The sequence below is a fragment of the Spermophilus citellus genome (genome assembly GCF_964194105.1).
Source record: "Spermophilus citellus genome assembly, chromosome: 17".
In the NCBI taxonomy this organism is placed as follows: Eukaryota; Metazoa; Chordata; class Mammalia; order Rodentia; family Sciuridae; genus Spermophilus; species Spermophilus citellus.
The window spans coordinates 24830787-24850972 of NC_138199.1; the positions used below are offsets into that span (position 1 = coordinate 24830787).

At 37.9% G+C, this 20186-nt stretch overlaps 1 protein-coding gene across 7 annotated transcripts in view; it reads right to left on the reverse strand.

The window, feature by feature from the left end:
- Positions 1-20186, reverse strand: part of KIAA0753 — a 67008-nt gene that overhangs the window by 14058 nt on the left and 32764 nt on the right. For all 7 annotated transcript variants that reach the window (XM_081272060.1, XM_081272063.1, XM_081272058.1 and 4 more), the window contains 8 exons: positions 18637-18803; positions 15976-16092; positions 14744-14833; positions 14435-14524; positions 7751-7829; positions 6703-6786; positions 2890-3075; positions 1701-1782 (listed from right to left, as the gene is read on the reverse strand). In XM_081272060.1, the coding sequence (XP_081128186.1) occupies positions 1701-1782; positions 2890-3075; positions 6703-6786; positions 7751-7829; positions 14435-14524; positions 14744-14833; positions 15976-16092; positions 18637-18803 (895 nt within the window). The remainder of the gene's footprint in view (positions 1-1700; positions 1783-2889; positions 3076-6702; positions 6787-7750; positions 7830-14434; positions 14525-14743; positions 14834-15975; positions 16093-18636; positions 18804-20186) is intronic.

The window sequence follows — 20186 nt, forward strand, 5'->3', positions numbered from 1 at the left end:
GGAAAATGAAATTAGAGTCACAATGAGAAACCACTATTCCCCTACAAGATTGGTTACAATTTAAAAAACTGACAAATACCAAATGCTGGCAAGGACATGGATCAACTGGAGCTCAGTATAAATGAAAAGGTTAACAGAGTGTAAAATGGTACAGCCTCTTTGGCAAAAGTCTGGCTGTTTTTTATAAAGTTAAATACACCTATCATATGACTTGGCAAGTCTACTCTTAGGTTATTTATCCAAGAAAAATAAAAACTCATGGTCCATACAAAGACTACCCATTTATTCATAGCAGATTTACTCCTAATAGCAGCAGATTTACTCTTAATAACTCCAAACTGGAAGCAATCAAATGCAGATTCACAGGTAAATGCATAAACCAGATGTAGTACCTTCATACCACAGGATACTACTCAGCAATAAAGAGAATACAATAGAGTAGCAGGATGAATAAGGCCCCTCAAGACATCTACAACCTGATATCCCGAACCTGTGAATGTTACCTTCTATGCCAAAAGGACTTCAATTAGGCTGAAGACACCCCCCCCACCACCACCACCACCAGGGATTGAACCCAAGGGAACTTATCTCTGAGCCACATCCTCAGCCCTTTTTTTTTTGTATTTTATTTTGAGACAGGGTCTCAATGAGTTGCTTAGGGCCTCACTAAATTGCTGAGGGTAGCTTTGAACTTGCAATCCTCCCACCTCAGCCTCCTGAGCCACTGGGATTACATCTTTGTGCCACCACACCCAGCAAGCTAAAGATCTTGAGATGAGGAAAGAATCCTGGATTACTGGAGCCTTAAATGTGACCAGAAGGGTCCTTATAATAGACAAATAGAGAAAGATCTGATTACAGAAGAAAAAAGACAACGTGGGAATGAAAACAGAGGCTGCACTACAAAGGCCACAGATGAAGGAATGCCAACAGTCTTAGAAACTTAAGGAAAAGATCTTCCCCTGGAGCCTTCAGAAGGAATTAGCCCTCCCATCTCCCATTTTAGACTTCTGACTTCCAGAACCAGAAGAGGATAAACCTGTTTTAAGTCACTAAATTTATGGATTAAACTTGTTAAAAACTTCAATTTGCTCCAGTGGCAACAAGAGAATAAGCAACATAAATCTTTAAAACACTAAGCTGAATGAACGGAATCTAGACAAGAGTATATACTATGATTACATTTATATAAAATTCTAGAAAAGTCAAAACTGATTTAAAAAGCACAGTGGTTGCCTGGTGGTGGGGAGCTGACTGGGAAGGGCATGAGGGGACTTCCTGAGATGACGATGTGTGCTATGTCTGGATAGTGGTTGGGTAGCAAACATGTACCCATTTGTCAAGACTCATCAAATGACAAATAAGATCTATACATTTTATTATATTTAAATATTAAATCACAAAAGAAAAAGACTATAAATAAATATTAAATTCTAGCTGATGATATATATGCTACAAAATTAGGGATAAACTACTGATATCTGGCAACACTGAAATGTGAAGATGCATCTGAAATGCAAAGACAAGATGAACTGATGGACAGAGGGATAAACACATGGATAGACAATCAGCAAAATGTTCATTTTATAGTCTCAAAGGTGGGTACACAAATATTCTCTGTATAATTTTTCTAAGCTTTTCTGGGTGTTTGAAACTTTTTAGAATAAAATGTTGGGGGAAGGAGTGGGGGGAATACCTACCATTTCCTACTTCCTGAATCCATAAATGAGGATCGGCATATACAATTTTATTATATCTTTGGCGAACCGTCTCCTGGTATTTCTTAAAAAAAAAAAAAAGTTTAATTTATGAGAAAAAATGAGTTTCATTGTAAACAGAACTAGTAGGGATGGAAAAGTTCTTCAGACATGATTAATACAGACACAGGGCCAGGAACAGGTGGTTGCCAGGATAGGAAGTGATTAGCTCATGAAGTGAAGAAGTGATTAGCTCATGAGGTGAAGTAAAATAAAACAAGGTGATTAACATGACTGCAATCTAGACCAGTACTGTCCACTAAAACTTGCTGTGATGACAGAAACATTGCTTATGTGCCCTGTCTAATACAGTAGCTACTAACTATTGAGCACTTGTTGTGCGTTTTAATTTTAATTATTTAATATTTCTAGGCACATGCAGCTAGTGGCCATTGTTTGGGATGGCTTAGGTCTGGAAAGTTATCCTCAACAAGGGAAAATCAGTTCCAAGATCAGAATAAAGTATATATCTTAGAATTTTCAAAAATCAACAAAAAATTGTGTTCCTTATAATGCTTCTTTTAGGCAGCAAAGGTCAATTGAAATTTAATCATGGTACAATGAAAAGAAAATGCTGAACTTGCTGCCAGGAAGAGCTGAATTCTCATCCAAGCTCTCCCTGTAATTTTTTGTTATTCCCTTACTGGATCTCAACTTATTCCCTTACTGGATCTCAATTTCCTGCTCTGAATAATCCAGGGAATGGGTTAAATTTTTGAGAAAAGCATAAGTAGTAGTACAGCAATTAAAGGTAAAATTATCTGTGATTTGATATGATCATACTACAGAAGAGCAGAAGAGACAACTGAATAGTACTTATAAGCTAATGGATGAAAAAGTCTATGGTCCCAGTGTTTCTGGAATCACAAATCATTAATATTAAGAGGATAATAATAGTTATCACTTACTGCGTTATGCATCAGACTATATGCTGAACGCCTTATACCTCTCATCCTTAAACACCCTATTCGTTGGACAGGGTAACTGACCATAACTAAGTCATACACTTAGTTGGCAATATAGCTGGGACTTAAAAGAAGGACCACATGACTCTGGCTTATTAAGCTCCAGAGGCATGAGGAGGAAGAGGTGAGGACAAGCAGCAAACCAGACCAGCAGCCCTAGACCTTACTTCCATTTCCTCCATTCGGAGCATCATGATCTCCAGATTTGGGATGTCCTTGCTGTCCCTCAAGGTGGGTGAGGTTTCTGAACCAAATATCTTAGCATGAGTCATAGCCCAGAGCTCATGAGCAGTATCTTCCAAAAAGTAATCCAACTGATGAATATTGATGGATTCAGAATTAACAGCTGTAGCCTACAAAATAAGGGAAGGGTAGAAAAGTGATTAAAAACTTAAAGATTATTGCTGATAATAATAAACCAAAAGCATAATGATCAAACTAGTAGAGTTTCTATGTTAAAACTTCTAAGTCACTAAACATCAAAAGCACTAACATCAGTACAATTTTTATCAGTTATTTAAATGATGGCATTAATCAAATAATAGATTATTGTCCATGTAAATTAGATAATTTAGATGTTTTGCCCATTAGTAGAACAATCTCTTCCTTCTGTTATATTCAGGAGAAGGTATCATATTGTACACATTATAATAATGTACACATACATTGTACAATAATGTACAATATGGTACCTTCTCCTGAATATAATAATAATGTGTACAATATGGTACCTTCTTTTGGGTCAATAGTTTTATACTATAAAAGACTCAAAACATCACAAAGTTCAGAATTCTTTATCTTTGCTTGAGATTCTGTAGTTGTAATCTGGGAGCATTTCATCAGCCTTTCTTGACCGTGTATCCTTAACATGTACAAAGCATTTCTACATGCATTATATTGCTCTTGATCCTAATATATGTCTTGCAAGAATGTCTGCTAGGTAAAGAATGAGACGCTCTTGGGACTAAAGCTTGGTGCAGCCCACTCATCAGCTTGCAACTTTGGACAAGTTTATTCAATCTCTCTGAGTCTCAATCTTCTCATCTGTTCTATGGAAATAATAATCTTGTATTTCAGAGGTGAAAGATTTCAGAAGAGCTTGGGTATTGGGACACTTAGCACAGTGCTTGGCATGAAATAAGACACCCAGCAAAAGGTTACAGCTATAGCATTTAAAAAAAATCTTCTAACAGAAGAAACTATATTAAAGAAAAAATGCTCAACTTTAATCAAAGTTAAAAAAACAAAAATCAGGGGAATAAATGCAACAAAATTATAAAAAAAAAAACCAACAAAAAATAAAAAACAATAACTAGAAATAACCAACAACACAAACATGGTTCATTAAGGTGTGTGTGATATGTGTGTGTGGTACATGTGTGTGTATGTGTGTGTGTGGTATATATGTGTGTGGTGTGGTGTGTGTGTGCATGTGTGTTGTATATGTAATATTTTCCATCTATAAAGAATGGAATACCAAGAACTCCATGTTCTATTAAAAAAGATAAGGACAGCCAGGTGTGGTGGTGCATGCTTGTAATCCTAGCAGCTCAGGAGATAGAGGCAGGAGGATCAAGAGTTCAAAGCCAGCCTCAGCAACTTATCGAGGAGCTAAGCAACTCAATGAGAATACAAAATAGGGCTAGGGATGTGGCTCAGTGGTCAAGTGCCCCTGAGTTCAATCTTTGTTACCCCCCGCCACCTCCATCCAAAAAAAGATAAGGGAAATCTCAATGTGCTATCATGGAAAGAGTGACAAAATATAAAGAAAGCAGCATGGTACAGAAAAGCACATGATCTGTCTGTGCGGAAGTTTTATTTTTCATACTATACTTTTTCTTTCCTAATTTGAATTTTTGATGACAAGCATTTACAAGTTTAAATTCTAAAACAAAAACCTCATGTATTTTATAAAAATAAATTTCATACGCATGTTTAATGAAAACAGTAGCTATAAGAGAAATATATTATCATGGTCCCCTTTTAAGAGCTTTTTCCTGGTATAGAGATCATCTGGTTTATAGATAAATCTACTGAGAGCTAAATTTTACTTATTATTTACAAGTAAAAGGGAGCAAACTGTCTTCTCCATTTTAAAGAAAATTACTCTGAGAATTTGTGTTTAAGGTCCTACAGCTCTTCATAAGTTAACATAGTAAAAAGAAAATTCTACTTTTATCATGACAACTTGCATGAATTTGTTTGTTTATTTTTGTCCAGTTATTTATAAACACTGACTGTTGATAGTACTAACTGGAAAACTCTTAGCAATGCTGCTGCTGTTTATAACAGCCCAGAATTCACTGGGTGTGGTGATGCACGCCTGTAATCCCAAAGGCTCAGAAGTGTGAGGCAGGAGGATCACAAGTTCAAAGCTAGACTCAGCAACTCAGCGAGATCCTGTCTCTAAATAAAATACAAAAAAAGCTGGGGGTGCTGAGGGTGTAGCTCAATGGTAAAGTGCTTGCCTCGCATGTGTGAGACACTAGGTTCAATCCTCAACCCCACATAAAAATAAATAAAGATACTGTGTGTTCCATCTACAACTAAATTAAAAAATATTTTAAGGGGGGAGGCTTGGGGATATACCTCAGTTGGTACAGTGCTTGCCTCGCATGCACATCAAATCCAAACATGATGGTTTCTATTTGTACAGTGAGTCTACAGGACCTGTAGAATTTAGCTCACTGTTTAGGGGAGGATGGCACAACCTCTTGGTGGTGCTACATATTATTTCATCTTCAGGAAAGTACTGGTTTGTGCAGAGAAGTGTCATACTCTCCCTCTCCTAAAGCCAAATTTAGCCCTCAGTAGATTCAATTCCCAGCACCACCAAAAAAAAAAAAAAAAAAAAAGCCCAGAATTCTAAATATTCTCTTTCAATAAACTGTATTGGAGATTATTTAATGCCTACAGAATAGTTCAAGGATGATCATTCCTAGCAATATTCAGACATGTCTATTCTACTGTCAGCATTTATAATCACTACACTTTCCCTTCAAGTTAAAATGCAGTACAGAGAAAAAAAAAATGCAGAACAGAGTTGCCTCCCTAAGTTAGATATGAGCACATTATTTTGCTAGGAGAAAAATCATTTAGTGGCTATGCTGCACAAAACACCAACCAGAGCATAAATGATTTTGTAATGACCAGTCTTAGGAGTCTCACCTCACACGAGATTTGGTCATACAATAGTGGTACAAGAGAATTATGATCACAAAGATTATGAAAATATGGTGCAGCTAAAATATTGCTTAATAATTAGAATAGGATGGATATCTTCTCCAAACCTTTCTTCCTGTTCCTGAGGTCATTGGCTGATGATGTCAGTTCAACTTCCTTCTAACTCTGAAGTCTTTATACTTGCCTTGCCCTTTACTTATTCTGAGTTAACTGAAGCAATAAATATCTTTCCAACCTCTGCAAAGATTAAAAGGATGCAACTTGCACTTTCTAAGCCTATGCAAGGAAGGAGCATTCCCCCCAAAGATGTTTTTTTATTTTTCTCAACTGTTTTTATTTCTTTCCTAGACTTTTTTTCTCTCTGCCAGACTAGACACTGGTCACATGCTAGGCACTCAAAACATGCTTGCCTAACAAAAATATTAGGCCCTAAGTATAAAGGAAATTAGGCCAGCAATGAGCACAACAAAGCTGAATGAAAGGAAATGAGGGCAGCTATTCTTCTGCCACAGCCATCAACATTCAGGGCCACATGCACCCGCATTCTGTCATCAGGAGGAGAGATGAAAGAGCCACTGACAAAAACCTGTGGCTCCTGAGAGGTCTGTGTGCTGTTTGCAAGGGTGATCTAAGCCATAATGCTAAATATACAACGTAAGAATTAACATGCCAGATACGAAAAATAATTTCACCCTCCTTGAATAGGATAATGTAGTGTTTGCAAAGTAATCTGCATATCATTTTCCTTCGACTGGAGACATCATCATGTAATAATACCAGAACACCACAACACGCACCTGCTCTGCAGGCTGGACTGCTGCTGTGTTAAATGATGGACGATCCTTCAAATGAGTATTTGCTTCCGTAGAAGAATTAACTCTCTATTAAAACAGACAAATACATTCATGGATTATAAAAACTTACAACTCATATTAATACAAATGGATGCTGTTACCAGAATAACTTTAGCTGTAGCAGTATTAGGTTTTTTGCAGCAATTAAAGTACTTTGTCTTCATGAAAATAAATGCCATGTGTTGCTCTTGGCTCACCATGCTTTTTCCTCCCTCATCTTTGTAAACACTGCCACAGTAGCTGTGTCCTTTTATGCAAATCATTCAACTTCTCTGTTCCACGGTTTCCTCAATGATAAAATGAGGAGGCTAGATGATTCCATCACTAAGAGCCCATTAGTTCACTACTCCTGAAGTTTCCATGGACTTGAATAATAATTTAACATTCCTTAACTTAAAAACACAGAAGTTTAGTGGTCTGTGCAGGGACCCAGATGGTATTCATCCTATTTAAGCTTCATCTATTCATCCAAACATATGGTTTCTATTTGTACAGTGAGTCTACAGGACCTGTAGAATTTAGCTCACTGTTTAGGGGAGGATGGCACAACCTCTTGGTGGTGCTACATATTATTTCATCTTCAGGAAAGTACTGGTTTGTGCAGAGAAGTGTCATACTCTCCCTCTCCTAAAGCCAAGCATTCCAAATCGCTGTGGTGAGAGAGGACAGCATTAGAGTAGAAATAGAAAACTAAATAAATTTTTGGGGTTAGGAATGGAAACTGCAATCAAAGCTTGTTCCCCAAATTAAAATCTCACTTCTCTCAAAAGCAAGTCATTCCTTTCTTCCCCTATCTGTTTCCCTTCCCCATAACACAGGACATACCAGTATAGTGTGCAGTGGTCTGCAGGTGTCTAGAGAGGGCTGTGTTGTGCAATGCAGCTTCAGGCTAAAGAGACACTTGACCCAACAAAGGGTCAGTATGACCTCTGTGGCAACTCTTTTTATTCTAGAACTTCCAAAGACAAGCAGAGGAGATGAACTAGATTACCTGGGCCTTGACCAAGAGGGGTTTCAAACGTTCCAGAACTGCCTCCTCTACCTTGTCCGCTAACTGGCTGGCAGAAATGCTATTTAGAAATAAAATTGAAAATTCATGTCAAAAGCAAGAAAATGTCCTGTTTTGCACACCCACCACTCTAGGTGAAACTAAATCTAATGATTATAAGACCCAGAGTACTTCTCTAACTACAATGACCATACAAATTCCTGGAGATGTTATTAAAACGTAGACTCTGATTTAATTGGTGGAGTGAGGACACATTTCTGCATTCCCAAAAGCTCCCAGTTGAGACAACACTGCTGGTTCTAGGCCCCACTTTGTGCACAAGGGCTTAGATAACATCTAAGGAAGTGTGTCAGAACTGGGGACATTGAAGACAAATTAATTGCCTCTAAATAGCTAAAGAGGGTAGTAGTTAAACTGTTCCCTTTTAAAATCTCACTGAAAACAATAGCAGAGATAGATATACACACTCAAACACGAGGAGGAAAAACAATGGTTCTGGAAGACAAAGGACAAAATGATAATTAACTGAGCTGACCTGTGAATGCCAAAATCTAGGCCAGTGATAGAGAAACCAGGAACACACATAATTTGCACTTCTGACTTAAACAGGCACACAACTAGTGGTACAAGGTATGTCTAAGTCTGAGGAAAGTGGGAAAGAGTAACTTAAAAATGGAAGAGTTTAATGATATCTGAGAAGTCAGATCCCCAGGTCCCTTGCCCTACTTCACACAACTGGACAACTGCCTCTCTAAGAGAAGGTCAGTTTGCTCATTCTCCAGAGTCTCCAGACTAGTGGGGGCCAATCACAGTTGTATAGGTGCCATACTCAAAAGAGGGGAGCAAGTGTGCGAACTAAATGCTGAGTATGAGACCCTCAGCCCCCTCTCCCAACTGAGTTCTTGGGACACCCACATCCAGATCCTTACCCTCCAGGCAGAAGATCAAAAACCCCTTTTCTGGGCAGGCTGACCCCATCCCAAAGGAAAGACTTCAAGACCAATACAGGGGTCAATTCACATGGCCCCAGAAGAAAGCTCAAGTTCAATAATCCTTTCATCAGAAGGTGCTGGAATAGCCAGATATCCATAAGAAATAAAATGTAACTGTGATCAGTATCTCATCTCAAATACAAAAATTAATTCAAAATAAATCAGACACAAACATAAAAATTAAAGTTATAGGCATTTAGAAGAAAATATCTTTGATATCTTAATTTGGGCAATGATTTCTTAGTTCACAAAAAAAAAAAAAAAAGCAAAAGAAAAATTGATAAAAATGGTCTTAATCAGAATTTAAAACTTTAATCACCATTCGAATAACATTAAAAGATACATAGGAAAGCCAGAGTATTGAGAGGAAATATTTGTTGCACATATATCTGGCAAGGGGCTTGTATCCAAAAACTATGTATAAAGAAGTCCAACCAATAATTGAAAATAATGGTGACCAAAAACAATGGGCAACTTATTTGAACTGACATTTCACCTAATAAACACTAAGAAAGGTGCTCATCACCATTAATCATCAAGGACATGCAAATCAAAACCACAAGGAAAGATCACCACAACCTCACCAGAAGGGCTAAAATGAAAAAGATCGCCAAGACAACAGGTAAGCAAGGAAACAGGACAACTAGAAAAACACTCTTGTGTACTGCAGATAGGAGTACAAAAGGTTACAACTACTCTGGAAAGTTTGTATGATAGTTTTATAAACAACTGCCTATCTTACAACCCAGAAATTCTACTCCTAAGTATTTGCCCAATAGAAATGAAAGCATGTCTACAAAAAAAAAAAAAAAAAAAAAAAAAGTGTAAGAATGTTTATAAAAACTTTATTTAAACTAACTAAAAATGGGAAATACTGCCAATGTTAAATCGAAGAAGAATGGATAAAGAATATGTGGTACATTCACCCAGTGGAATACCACTCAGCAATACAATGGAATCAACTACACTGATAGAGGCACCATGTGGCTGAATCCCAAATACCTTTTTCTTTCTTTTTTTAATTTAAGGCAAGGTCTCACTAAGGTACTTAGAGCCTCATTGACTTGCTGAGGCTGGCTCTGAACTTGCAATCCTCCTGCCTCAGCCTCCTGAGCCACTGGGATTACATGCCCAGCTCAAATATCTTGTTAAACAAAAGAAGCCAGAAACAAAGGAATGGACTGTGAAGATTCTACCAGAGTTCAAGAATAGGCAAAACTAGGTCTGGGGTTGTAGCTCACGGGTAGAGCACCTGCCTGGCCACATGGGAGACAGTGGGTTCAATCCTCAGCACCACACATAAATAAGCAAAATAAAGGTATTGTGTCCATCTACAACTAAAAAATAAAATAAAATAAAAATAAATAATAGTCAAAACTAGTCTATGGGGCAAAACATCAGAAAGTGGCTGCCTCTGTGAGGGATTTGGTCATGTGGGGGTAGGGAATGACCAGAAAGAACACCTAGGAATAGTCTAGATTGATGGACATTTTCTTTATCTTGATTAGGGTTTTGGTCACCCAGATATATACGTCTGTCAAAACTCACTGAAGTATAAACCACTGAGTTCTTTGCATCTTACTACATGTAAAGTATACCACAAAAAACAATTTTTTAAAAACCCTAAAACTAAATACAGATTCTAATTCAAATGGCAGAGTTTTCAATCAGTAATCAGTCCCCTCCATTTAAACACTAGAAGATAGCCAAGGGTTACCAGCTGAGAAAGGAAAAGATTATATAGAGCAGTAAGGAAAAACTATTGTTAATGTACTCAAAGAGAAGAAAAATAGCATAAAAGGAGACTAAGAGAGAGAAATTTGGAAAATATAATAGAACTCTTAAAATTTAAAAACACTGTAGCAGAAATAACCAATCTAATAACAGGTTAAATACTAAGTATGAGGAAATTGCCTCCTGGGGTGCAAGGAGGAAATAGGAAAAACAGATAAAAAAAAATCGAGAGCCAATCCAGGAAGCCCAACATCCAAGAACAGAAGTTACAGAATAGGGGAATAGAGAAACAGACAAAGAAAACAAGTGCAAAATAAAGCAAGAACATTTGTCAGAACTGAAGGAAATAAACTGCCAGATTGAAAAAGGTCCACTGATAAATGAAAACACATGCACACCAAGTTCTGTGAAATTTCAGAACACTGAGGGGAGAAAAAGGGTTGCTTCTAGAGAATTAAAAAGCAAGATTCTGATTTCTCATTGAAAACAAGACAATGAAATAATACTTTAAAAAAATTCTGGTTAGACTTCTACTTTGGGACAGGAGGAATATATGTTCTTTTCCCTTTTTTTTTTTTTAATTAAGTACAACTAGGAACCTTAGACATTAAATATAAACTAAAGAAAAGGACTAGAAAAGGTAGAGCAAAGATAGATCAGCAAGGGACTCTGGGAACCAAAAAAAGACAAGGTGAGTTCCCTGGGTTTCCTTTTTGCCTCGGATATCCCAGAATCAGACACTGGAGAAGCCAGCAATCAGAAATGCCAATAGGTACAGACATACTTATGCACATAAATGTATAAGATTAAGTAAGATATAATAAAGGCCCACTCTCTCTAGCCAAAGGGACAGTTGAGGAAGATGGAAAATTGTCAGAGAATAACTCCCCAACTACAGCCAAACACCACAAAAGAAACCTGTGCCATGTGCCATTAAAGAGAGTAGAGAGCAAATAAGTACATGAAAGGATGTTCACCATGTACTAAACACTTATCACAACATCAAAAAGAAAACAGTGAACCAATCGATGCTGGCAGAATTGCAGAGCGACTGGACCCCTCAATCCTGCTGGTGGGGGTAGGGAGCCACTCTAGAGAACAGCTTGGCAGTTTTATATTAACCCAAACACAACTGCATATGACCCAGTAATTGTACTCTGGCATTTATTCTAGAGAAAAGAAAACTGTTCTTGAGTGTTTACAGAAAACTTTATTCATAACAGTCACAAACTAGAAATAACCCAGATGTTCCTCAGATGTTTAACCAGTGAACAATTTAAAAAACAGTGGTATATCCATAACATGGAGTGTATTTAACAACAAAAAGAATGAACAAATGAAACATGCACAACCTGGATCAATCTCCAGAGAAGGATGTATGGGGAAAAAACAGTCAATCCCAAAAGGTTAGGCAACTATGTTTTCACTTATATAAGACCTGAAATAACAAAATCATAAACAGGGAGAACAGATTAGTGGTTGCCAAGGGTTACAAGCAGGTGTGCTATAGATGGACAAACATGAGGGAACTTTGTGGTGATGGAAATGTTCTTGACTATATCACTGCCCATCAGGTGCTCCTTGACTGTGTCAAGGTCAATATCCTGGTTGTAGCACTATGCTATCGTTCACTAAAATATTGTACTAGGGAAAGTGGGTAAAGGGTTCCAAAGACTTCTTTGTATTATTACAACTTTGATGTGAATGTATAATTATCTCATAATAAAAAGTTTAATTTAAAAATTGTCAAAAATAATCTTCAATTAAGAGTTCTATACACATTAAGAAGACTATTAGCAAATATAAGAATAGAATGAAGACATTTTTAAGCTTGACAGGATTGAGAAGATTTACTTTTTATTCATTTCTCAAGAAGCTAATTTAGGATTAAGGAAGCTAAATTTGTTCTATCAAAACAAGTAAGTAAACAGAAAAAAAAGTACAAGATGTGAAAAACCATACAAGCTAAACTGGCCTAGATGCTTGGCTCATCTTGCCCTGAAACTGATGAAATTCCCAATCCTCGAGCCCTAGTGTCTGCTGAGGATCCTCGTTTTACCCCCATTAAAGCTGTCAGAGGAGCTGAGAAGCAGAGTGTGACAGGGCAGCCTATGCCCCTGATGAGGCTTCTTTCGAAAGCCCAGCAGATCCGGTTCATCTGTAGCCCTGAAATGGTGAGCACGATCCCTACCAGAACTCATTCATGGTCTTGCTCACTGATTTCCTGGGACAAGGCTCCTAAAAATTCTCAGGGAAGTGCATGTCAGATTATGATCCAGACTCCACGCAACCTCTTTTCCCGTGAGCCTTCATTTAATGCCAGCAACACTGTTACCTTGGTTTAGCTAGATTAGTTACTCTCTGTTTTCGAAATTAAATAATATATTGGTAGGAATGCATACACAGGTGGTAGATTTATTTTAAAAAAAAGATAATGAAAAGATTAATACAGGAATCAGAAAAGTGGCTACCTCTGGGGGAAAAGAGGATGCAATTGAGGAGGGGGTCATTAGAAGCTTCTCCATTAGTGGCAATGACCTATTTCTTGGGTTGGGTTGCAAAGGTGTTCATTTCATGTTCTGAATTGTTCAAGGGTATTTATTATGTTCCACATGTCTGATATGTTTAATTTTTAAAAATTTTTTATTAGTTCTAATCAGTTATACATGACAACAGAAAGCTTTTCAATTCATTGTACACAAATAGAGCACGACTTTTCATTTCTCTGGTTGTATATGATGTAGAGTTGCACAACATGTGCAGTAATTTTTTAAAATAAAAGACACACAGAGGGAATAAATGGGTACAGAGGATTAAGCTTTTGCTATGTGGTCCACCTATGTGTGGGTAGGAATCACAGGGAATCAAATTTTACACAACCTAAAGTTGCACCTTCTAATAGCTAGAGATGACCAAGGAATGGAATCCCTCTGACAGTAGTAACCAGCTTGTCACAGAGGGTGTGTATACATATGCTAGACTGTTATTTTGTGGAGACAGTGTAGAGTGGCTTGGAAGCATCAGTTGGGGAAAAACGATCCTTCAAGTCCTAAGATTTTGATTGTATGACTTGAAATCTTAACTACAGACATCCTGGCCCTCTCATGAGAAACCACAACCCTTATAACTGGGATTGCATGTTCTATCATGAATAGTGTCAGAAATGCAGATGTTTCAACAAGTGTTCTATTCATTTGACTGCAGGACGAATGATTGTCAGAGCTGGAAAAATGAGCCAACTCTAGCAGCAGCAGCTCCAGAAAATCTTTTACTTTTAGTTATACATGCCAGTAGGATGTATTTTGACATATTATGGGAGTTACACTGGTCATGTATTCATATGTGAACACAGGAAAGTTATGTCTGATTCACTCTACTGTCTTTCCCATTCCCATCCCCATTCCCTTCTCTTTATTCCCCTTTTTCTAATCCAATGAACTGCTATTCTTCCCCAATCATGTCCTTCAGTAAATCTTAACAAATCTCTTCAAGCCTATAGTTAGGTGATAGCATTCTTAAGGGATGAATGGAAAAAAAAGCAGTCTCATTTGAAAACACTGTGTTCAAGCTAAGATGGAAAAATGAAAGAATCCATACACTCACACACATGAGTAGAACACACACAATGTACTAACCTTCTGCCCTCAGAAGGACTGGCATCTGTCTAGAGAAAAGTATCTTTGAGGTACTTTTAAGACTCTGATCTTTCAGACAGAATTCCCTCAAATGATAGATATTCTTTTCAATTCTTCTTCAAACTGCACATAAAGGAAACACTTCCTAGCAAAAACATGGTATAATATACATGTAGGCATGTAGGTGCTCATTCATTCACATACTCATGTAATAAGGTTAGGCCTAAACAGTCCAGGCTGGTTGTTAAAACCCTGGATCAATTAGAATGGGAAGCTTCCCCTATTCTTCAAAAGCAAACACATACCTTAATTTTTGGAGTCGATCCATTTCTTCAGTTTTCAGTTCATTCAGTTCCTTTGTTCTCCTAGAAGTTTCAGCATCAAGCCAGTCGAGCCTAGACAACAGTACAAAGGGTCACCTCAACTCTCCTCAAAGCAGCCAGGACTCCCTGGGTCTACCTACAACCAGGGCTCCACTATAGGCTTCACAGAATTTTAAGGAGGTGGAAAGCCAAGAAGCATAAGAAGCATGGGAGACCTTCAACTCTCTTTTAGAGCTAGATGATACAAAATAGGCCTAATTACCCTTTTCTACCTCAGAAACAAGTATTTACCTCTGTTTTTGCATTTGATCCATTTCTTTGGCTTTTAATTCTTCTAGTTCCTTCAATCTTTTGGAAGACTCAGCATCAAGCCAAGCAAGCCTAGCAGACAGTACAAAAGAGTCAAATCAATTATGCCTCTACACAGCAGGGCATCATTACTAGAGAAACAGTGCAGAAGTAGGGACCCTTGAGCCCCAGCACCAATCCTGGCTCCATTAAGGACTCAGTAGGTAATGTAACTTGTCTGTACCCATAAAGCTCTCTGTTCCTATAAAGAGACATTTATGTATAAAACTTTCAGTTAGTGTGTAGAATAAGGAAGAGCTGCCTACAAATGTTCTCAAGAAAATTAAGCATTGCTGTATTCAGAATTTCTTGTTTGACGAAAACACAGCCCTTTAGGTTTAGATAAAGAAATGAATCCCCATGTAGGAAGAGAGTGAAGTCAAATAAAAATAAAAAGGATAGTGTTAACTCTAAACAATTTTATTGTGTATGAAAGGGCTTTGATTCTTTTGGTTTAAGTTATGTGAATATTATCAAATTAATTAATGACCCCACTCTTTTTTAAGGTGCTGGGGATCAAGCCATGGCCTTTGCATGGCAGGCAAGTGCTCCACCACTGAGCCACACCCCCAGCCCCAACAACTTGCTTTCCCATAGTTGCAAAAATAATTTCAGCCCCAAAGTGCAGAGCAACCTCTTTTCACCGTTCTTTCTTTGGAATGTTTTCCACATATCCCCCCCCCCCCCATATTTAAATCCTATGTGAGTTCTAGTTCAATTTCCATCTCCTTCATGAAGCCTAGATCTTGGCAGTAAGAAGTAACTTCTCCTTCTTTTAAACCCTCTTTACTCTTCAGCAGTTTGTAGGGTATGTTCCATGTTCTATCTTAGATTATAGCTAATTATACATTTTCCCTGCTGATTATAAATAAGCAGGGGCTGGAATTATGTCTTATTCACTCTTTTTTTAAAAAAACATCTCCAGAGCTCACAATTGTGCCATACACAAAACTAGCAATGGATATACAATCGACACACATACAATTTCTGAACAAATTAAATAAGAAGGAATAAAAGGGGCTTATTATAAACTGGAGAATTTAACAGAAAAGTTTAGTAATCTACATTTTAAATAACCAACTTCAGTCATAAGAAAGACAAGAAGGAGCTTACTTTAGAGTCCACATAAAAGGAGCCCTTCAATTTTCAAAGATTTGAAAAATACCAGCACAAACCTATTTGATTCGTGCTTGACAATACTCAATTGACTTCCCTCTTGAGTATCTTCTTGCTGGAAAGACTGTTCTTTTGCAGCATCTGTGGGGCTAGATTTCACCCGCAGCCATGCAGCACTGCATAAAATGGAAAAGTAGACCTTTATAATCATTCAGTCCACATCCAGTGACTCATCCAAAGGTGCTGGCTCAGAGGAAACAGAGCATTAAAGTCATGGTGATCTACAGCACAGAGCCTCAAATTAGAAGCTGAACCTGAAGAAGTCTGAGATCTTCCAGCAGTCAGGGCACAGGGTCAAAGTGGAGACATTCCCTTTGCTTCAAAGAAGCTGTCACTACTTTAAATGAAACAACACTCAATTATAGGAAACAGAACTTCATCAAAACCTGCTTTATATAGAGAGAGATTTCAGTCACTAATAATATTCCATATTATATTACTAGATGTATCTCTATAAGGCCTAGCACCACTGTGAGCCAAAAAGCCTTATCCTCCACCTGCCATACATACACTAGAAGACAGTCCACTGCATATTTGATTTGTAATACAAACCTCAATTGCTGATGTTTTTACGAGGTCATCAAATGAATTCCTATCTCTGTATTAATACTTACATATATTAAAATATAGAAATGAGAGTAATAAAAATAGACAAACAGAAAGACATAATAAAGCCAGTTATGGTAGTAATCCTAGCTACTCAGGAGGCTAAAGCAGGAGGATGGCAAGTTTGAGGCCAACTGGACAAATTGGCAAGACCCTGACTCAAGATAAATTTAAACAACTAGGGATGTAGTTCAGTGCACAAGGCCCTGGGTTCAATCCCAAGAACTGCAAAAATAAAACAAGACAAAATAAAGATCAAATCAGAAGACCAGATTTTAGTTCAAGCTCTGTTACATGAGCAAGACATTAAATTCTCTCAACATATTTTCTTCCATTTTAATGAGGGCCAATAAGTAAGTATTACTATTGATTCAGAACCCACTTGGAATCTTCAGGAGAATCTTTTGAGCTAGGCTGTTAACCATGTCTTTTGACAGCCTCCCCAAAGCTGGATCCCTCTAGTCACCTACATTCCCCCTTCTCCTCCTCAAAATACTGTTTTTGCTTTCTTCTTCATATTATTCTACGTCCTGGTTCCTTCCATTGTGTTGGCAAGGACTACTGAACTATGGCAAACAAGTTAGTTCTGTGTCACCTTTAACTGAGCTCCCAAAAGACTATTTCCTAACTAGACCCCGCTCCCCCTTGAATACAATGCTTCTCTCTAGCCCCATGGTATGGTAACTCCTTATTTTCCAAGTACCATGAATGATGGTGACAAGACTCTCAGCACTATCCTAACTGCCTCCTGCAGTTCAGAAAGTGTCAATGAGATCTGAATAGTTTTATGGTTCATAATTATCTCAACTTGCAATTTAAATTATCTTAAAATATTTACTAATTTGGCAAAGATTTAGTGAATGCCTATGATGTTCCAGGCATCGAACATTTAAATATAAGAAAGACAGGCTGAGGCTGGGGCTGGGGTTGTGGCTCAGTGATAGGGTGCTTGCCTAGCATGTGTGAGGCATTGGGTTTGATTCTCGGCACTGCATATAAAAAAATGATAAAGGTCATTAACAACTAAAAAAATATTTTCAAAAAAGGCGACGACACTGGGTACAATAGCACACACATATAATTCCAGCAGCTCAGGAGGCTGAGGCAGGAGTATTATGAATTCAAAGCCAGCAACATAGCGAGACACTGAGCCAACTCAGTGAGACCCAGTCTCTAGATAAAATATAAAAAAGATAGCTGGGATGTGGCACAGTGGTTAAGTGCCCCTGGGTTCAATCCCCGATACACACACACACAAAAAAAATACAGTCCCTGCTGAGAGCAGTGGTGCATGACTATAATCCTAGTGACCTGGGAAGCTAAGGTAGAAGGATTACAAGTTCAAAGCCAGTCTTAGCAACTTAGAGGCCATAAGCAACTTAGCAAGACCCAATAACAAAAATAAAAAAGGGCTGGGATGTGGCTCAGTGGTTAAGCATCCCTTGGGTTTAATCCCAGGTACAGAAAGAAAGAAAGAGAGAGGGAAGGAGGGAGAGAGGGAGGGAGAGAGGGAGAGAGAAAGAGAAAAGAAAAGCAAAGAAAAGAAAGACAAAGTTCCTCATCTCAAGTAACTGTTGGGGGAAAGACAAAGGAAGCCCACAATTCTCCCTACAGTGATACATGTCCACTGGTCATTAGGATGCCACAAAGAAGGCTACTCCAACCATAACCAGACAGAAAAAGGAAACAGCAGGTTTGGACAAACTTCTCATGTATTACCCATATAAGCATTTCTTTTTTTCTTTACAGTACTGGGGATTGAACCCAGGACCTTACACATGTCAAAGCATCTCTTCTTCTTCTTTTTTAAAAATATATTTATTTTTTTTAGATTTTGATGGACCTTGATTTTATTCATTTATTTATATGTGGTGCTAAGAATTGAACCCAGTGCCTCAAGTGCTAGGCAAGTCCTCTACCACTGAGCTACAACCCCAGCCCATGTTAGGAAGAATTAAAGTTGCTATTCCACTTGTTCTAAGCTATATGTCACCTTTGATCTATGGAGGAAAATAAATTCACATACCCAAATCGTTCCTTGAATTTTTACATACCACTTAGGAGATGCTGGTGGGGATGTAGGGTTCGCAGGTATCCAGGGAGCCCTGTGGCTTTTCACAGGCTGTTGGTTCATTTTTAATCTGGATGAAACTGTTGTCTGCTGCACCCTGCTTTTGCTGGGAGGGTGGCTGGGTCTATTTCTTTCAGCTTTGTGGAGTCCCTAAAAGAGGGAAATATGAATTACAAAGTTATACAAATATCAAATACCCTAGCTTCAACCTCTTACTAAAGCTCCAAGTACCTCTCTGCTACTCACGCAGCCATCTATTCAGTAAAACTAAGCAGAAAGCACTGTGGCAGAGAGTAAGGAAATTACACTGAAGCAGCTCTGGAGACAGGAGGTAAAATTGGAATCCCTCGCTCCACCACCTTTTCACTCATTCACACACACACACACCCCAAATATATATTTATTTATTTATATGTGTTTTTTCTAATTAAACCTCAATTTTTAAATTCTATAATATTTAAAGGTAAATTATAAAACATTCTTGATAAAAATACTTGCTCTGTCTGAGCCTAAGGTCTACATAGAATAAATGAAGCTATTTTATTTTTTTAAATATATATATTTTTAGATGTAGGTGGACACAATACCTTTATTTTATTTTATTTTTTTATGTGGTGCTGAGGATCGAACTCAGTGCCTCACACTTGCTAGGCAAGCACTCTACCACTAAGCCACAGCCACAGCCCCTGAATGAAGCTATTTAAACACTTCGGAGCATAAGACTTTGTTTCTAGAGAAGAACGTCAAGTTGAATTCTTACAGGCTCAATCTGGACTTCCCAAAGAACCCCATCAGAGTTTGTTTTGGAAGGAATGAAGACTAGATCCTAATCCACGATGTCAGTAACTAATGACAACTTCCAAGTCTCCTTTTTCTGATGCCACCAGACAATTTACAGGTTTGCTGTCTAAGTACCATTAGTTTTTTTTTTTTTTTTTTTTTTTTTTTTTTTATTGAACTCAGGGGTGCTTAACCACTGAATAACATTTCCAGCCCTTTCTAGATTTTCTTTTGAGACAGGGCCTCACTAAGTAGCCGAGACTGGCTTTGAACTGGTGATCCTCCCGCCTCAGCCTCCCGAGTCACTGGGATTATAGGGAGTCGGTACCATGTCTGGCTAGACAACACCATCAAATGGTAGTCACACCGTATAGGGTATGTACAGGAGGAGATACTCTTCTGGCCAGTTTTCTACTGTATGACATTAAAAAAGTTTTAAATCTAATTTAGTTTCAAACCAAGTTCTAACTCCACACATGCTCTCCTATGCCATATTAGAAAGTCACACGGGCTAGAGTTGTGGCTCAGAGGTAAAGCACTCAACTAGCATGTGAGCCGAAAGGCACTGGGTGCCTCAGCACCACGTGAAAATAAAATAAAGATATTGTGTCCACCTATAACTAAAAAATAAATATTAAAAAAAAGCAGTCACACAAAGATACCCTTTTAATATTCAGTGATTACAATTGATCAATATTTATCTTTGTCAGGAACCAAATATTAAATCCTCTCAAATCTCATACTTTCCAGTTG